We start from the raw sequence: 4473 nt of genomic DNA, 5'->3' as shown, positions 1-4473 counted from the left end.
ACAGGTAACAGTCCAATATGCTCTAAACAGCTAGCAGGCCGCGGCTAGCAGCTAGCGGGCCGGCTAGAGGATGGACATTCAGGGGATGTCGCGATGTAGGGACCAGTTGAGTACCCCCTCGAGCAGATTATGTCGTAGTCCAGTCATGAGGAATCGGTGGGGTTCCGTGCCCCGTACTGGCAATAGAAGGGGTCCAGGTATTGTAGTCCAGGAGTAGCTGCTGGGCCTCTTTAGCTAGCCGGGAGAGAGGGCCTAGCATGGGCTAGCTCCAGGCTAATTGGTGCTTGCTGCGATGATCCAGGTGAAAATGTCTAGAGCTTGCGGTAGGAATCCGGGGATATGGAGAGAAAATAGGTCCGGTATACTCTGGTTTGTGTCGCATTGTACAAACTGGAGAGAGCTTTCCGAGCTAATGGTTAGCTGATGACCTCTAGCAGTGGTTAGCTGACTACTAGCTAGTAGCTAGTGAGCTGGCTAGCTTCTGGTGGGGGATCCTTGATTCGAGGTTAATAAAAATACTTTAAAACAGGTCCGCACCATATTGGGTGAGGCAGGTTGCAGGAGAGTGTTTTGAAGTTGAGATTTAAAAAATATATAAAAAGATATGCGAAGAAAAAGATATAAAAGGTATATACATGGGTCACGACAAGAAGAAGGACAAAAGATGTCTGACTGCTAAGCCATCTTGCATTTTTTATTTATTATTGACATAAATCAAGTTGTTTTATAGGCTTGTGTGACACTGTGACATATTTAAACATGGGAAATGTTTCAACACTGGATTTATCTGATTCATAATTTCTCAGTGTACTCTAGTTGATAAACTAATACTATGTTTTTCCAGCTTGAAGTGTTGTTCACCTGTACCTGTAGCTCACGGTCACATTTTGACAAGAAATCAAACTTCATGACTTTGCTGCCCTACCATCACCTGAAATATATGTCAGAAAGTCATCAGAAAGATATGATGCCTACTTACTCATCATCACATCCATAAACGCTATCTGTAATTTACCATAAAATTGCCGGAAGACTGAGTCAGAGAGGGGGAGTGGTCTCCACTGCGTAATGTGGGTGGGTGAGCCTACGTTATCCAGCCATAACTCGGAATACGAGGAACCACAGAAGCCCGCAACACTCGCAGAAGAGGGACGTGCAAACAAAGTTGGTTAACGACCATTTAAGCTGCAGCAATATTTTCACGTTCTAATGTATCTGGAATAGATTTTCAAACTGGTGGATTCCTGACTTCATTTTTCAAGGACTCCCTCACAAAGAACATTGAAAAGGAGTGCTCAATGAACTTTAGTTCGACAAATACAAAGGTAAGATTTCAATTGCATTCTAATGGTAGAACTGATTGCTAAAACTCGGACGAGGAATGCATGCACACGTTTGTTTCGTAGGGATTTGAATGTTGGCTAAAAAAACGTCTACAAACATTTCAGATCCGACAGTAAATGTTTGAAATGTGCACCCTGGCTGTCGTATATAGAGTCTAAGTTATAGTTTATTATTGCCTACTTTACAATATTTTTACTCCGTTTATTTTCCTCTGCAGGCTATTGCACTTTAATTCTTATTTTTACAGACACGTCCTTTCAACAACAATAAAATGAAGTATTCCATTGACACCCGTTTTCAATCTGAAGTACCCGATGATATGTCACAATCTCAGGTTCAATTCCCCTTATTGATGTCTTGAGAGTCTGAATGGTGATTTGCATCTGTAGAGACAGTGGTGCAATGCCATAGGGTTAAATAGAGATTGGGAGAAACCTATTGATTTCTGTTGAACAAATCAGAGTAATATTGCAATTAACTATCATGCTTATTACACTACATTGGTAATTTTACAGAATGCAATACAATCGTTTTTTATTTATTAACACTCTGGAAAGATGTGTACACTGTGATCAGAGTGACAGATGAGTTATGTAGTCTACACATGACAACTATTCAACTATAAAGCTCTCCGCACACTAGAATGTACACTTGCATGTAGCCTAATAGATTCATTTGAGCTAATGTAAACATCCATGTATTTATTTCTGGCATTTGGCATACAATGTATTTGTATATATTAAGCCTAGGGGAAATGTATGTATGTGTGTATTTATTTATTTACTTATCAGCTGCAGTGTCAAGTGTCATCTAATGATGCCTCTGTTCTTTTGTCCTAGCAGTGTTGCTGTGATCGACAGAGAGGAGGCACCATTGTTCTTTCTCAAGTGGACCGTCGTCCTCAGTCAGCTGCTCTTTCAATGTTGGATACCGTTGTGCTCCTTTAGCCAGGCTGAAATCTACCAGGTTGAGGACCTCCCTCATGGCGGCCTTTTTCTTCGGGCTGCTTCTCTTCGCGATGCAGCCCCCCCCTATCCCCTCCAGGCCCGCGGAGAGGGGTGACCGGGGACCCCCTCCGTCCCCCACCGCCTCTTCCCCACTGGCCCTTAATGACACCGGGGCCACCGGCCACCCCAACGGAACCTTCAAGCAGTTGCCTCACATCATCATCATCGGCGTGAGGAAGGGCGGCACACGGGCGCTCATCGAGATGCTCAGCCTGCACAGCGCGGTAGCGGCGGCCGAGAACGAGGTGCATTTTTTTGACTGGGAGAGTCACTTCCAGAAGGGCATACCCTGGTATCTCAGCCAGATGCCCTTCGCCCTCCCTGACCAGCTGACTGTGGAGAAAACCCCTGCCTACTTCACCTCCAGCAAGGTGCCTGAACGCATCCACGACATGAACCCAGGCATCAAGCTGCTGCTCATTCTCCGGGACCCAACCGAGCGGGTTCTGTCGGACTACACCCAGGTCTTCTACAACCGTCTGCAGAAGCACAAGCGCTACCAGCCCATCGAGTCGTTGCTTGTGAAGGACGGGGAGATCAACCTAGGATACAAAGCTCTCAACCGTAGCCTGTATCACCTGCACCTTCAGAACTGGCTGCGTTACTTCCCCCTAGAGAGCATCCATGTTGTGGACGGGGATAAGCTGATCAGGGACCCCTTCCCGGAGATGAAGAGAGTGGAGAGGTTCCTGAATCTAGAACCGCAGATAAACGCATCTAACTTCTACTTTAACAAGACTAAAGGCTTCTACTGCCTGAGGGACCACGGGCGAGAGCGTTGTTTACATGACTCTAAGGGCAGGGCGCACCCTCACGTGGCTCCCGCCATCCTCCACAAACTCTACCGATTCTTTCATGAACCCAATAGGAAGTTCTTTGAGCTTGTGGGCCGAACATTCAACTGGAACTGAGTTGTTATTCAGGCCAGTATTAACCACAGTTCTGATTCTCATGTTAAAGAGCTGATCCTGAAGCTGTACAGAGTATAAAAGGGAGATTTAAGCTAGATATATATTTGTATTATTTGAAACGTGTTGCAGCGTTCTGACCAGCAACAATCAAGACAGACTTGGCACATCTGTTTTTTTTTTTTGTCTATCGTCATTCATTGCAAGTGAATACAAGTTTATTTAGTCTTGTTTTGGCTTCATCGATAACCTGGTGTCCTCACCTCTCTGTGTAGTGCATGGCAGACACATGCATTATTATTTAGCTCTAAATCACTTCCAAGCAATGGAGTGATCAATGATAATAAGGGCATTCAAAGGTCGATTTTAAGTTAACGTGTCACATGCCATTTTTAAGGATTGCATGTCTGCAACAACTCTTTTGAGCATCAACTCTTTTGAGCATCAATCTGAAGAACAGTATGCCTGTCTATTTCCATTGATATGCTGTCATCAGTAGCACACACGTTATTTTTGCTAACAGTCATTATTCAGTGTTCTGAAGGGTCTATATGCTGCTACGCTATTATTATTATTTGTATTTGTTTTCAGGCACATTCATACTGAATAGATACATAGTTTAAGAAGCCATTGAGTAACAAAGGGTCGAATACGTATTATGGTCATTGCTATGTACACATGTACTACAGTATACTGTAAATAATATTATAATAGATTTTTTTTCTATAGTGAAGGATTAACACAATAATAAAGATGTATTTTGCTATAATGTGTTTTTGGTCTTTCTCTGTATGTACACCTCGTATTTCATCCCACAACGTTATTTAATTTTCAGGATATGAAGGGGGAAAAAAGCTTTACAGGCTGCTAATGTACACATTCAGAGTCCGGTATTGGATGTTTCGTCATTTGTATTATTATGGTTAAAGGAGATGAACATGATGTCTAGATGAGATCTTTCCAATGATTTATAGCACACAGTAGGACTGTTCCTACTGGGGAGAGCCAATATGGCTGACCGGTGGCTTCAAAGCCTCTCAATGGCCAGTACATAGCATCAGAAATCCAGGGTTTATATACTACATTGGATCTTTAACAAACATTTCAGTCTTGAAATGCCTGCTTGGCTACCCTGCATATGTCTAAGCCAGTGTAGACAGAAGCCCTCTTTCACAGCTGTGGGAGACACTTCTGCTTTGTTAGTAGTGGGTGCT

The 4473-nt window shown here is 43.4% G+C and overlaps 1 protein-coding gene across 3 annotated transcripts; it reads left to right on the top strand.

Annotated features, from left to right (window-relative positions):
• The first annotated feature begins 1107 nt into the window (after window positions 1-1107).
• Window positions 1108-4028, top strand: hs3st1 (heparan sulfate (glucosamine) 3-O-sulfotransferase 1). Of its 3 annotated transcripts, XM_029662791.2 has the most exons (3): window positions 1108-1325; window positions 1592-1678; window positions 2187-4028. In XM_029662791.2, exon 3 carries the CDS (start codon window positions 2327-2329, stop codon window positions 3260-3262), a length of 936 nt encoding a protein of 311 aa, XP_029518651.1. In that variant the 5' UTR covers window positions 1108-1325; window positions 1592-1678; window positions 2187-2326; the 3' UTR covers window positions 3263-4028. The 3 variants fall into 3 exon arrangements, with proteins under 3 accessions (XP_029518651.1, XP_029518648.1, XP_029518649.1); XM_029662788.2 differs by lacking the exon at window positions 1592-1678; XM_029662789.2 differs by lacking the exon at window positions 1592-1678 and having other exon boundaries at window positions 2184-4028.
• The last annotated feature ends 445 nt before the right edge of the window (window positions 4029-4473 follow it).

This window comes from Oncorhynchus nerka, linkage group LG6, assembly GCF_034236695.1.
Source record: "Oncorhynchus nerka isolate Pitt River linkage group LG6, Oner_Uvic_2.0, whole genome shotgun sequence".
Classification (NCBI taxonomy): Eukaryota; Metazoa; Chordata; class Actinopteri; order Salmoniformes; family Salmonidae; genus Oncorhynchus; species Oncorhynchus nerka.
The sequence above is the reverse complement of the archived record's forward strand: the minus strand, read 5'-3'. Positions and strand labels throughout refer to the sequence as shown.

What these genes read in the sequence shown, in the direction of transcription:
- hs3st1 (XM_029662788.2), top strand. Translation starts at nt 2,327, where the DNA reads ATGGCGGCCTTTTTCTTCGGGCTGCTTCTCTTCGCGATGCAGCCCCCC.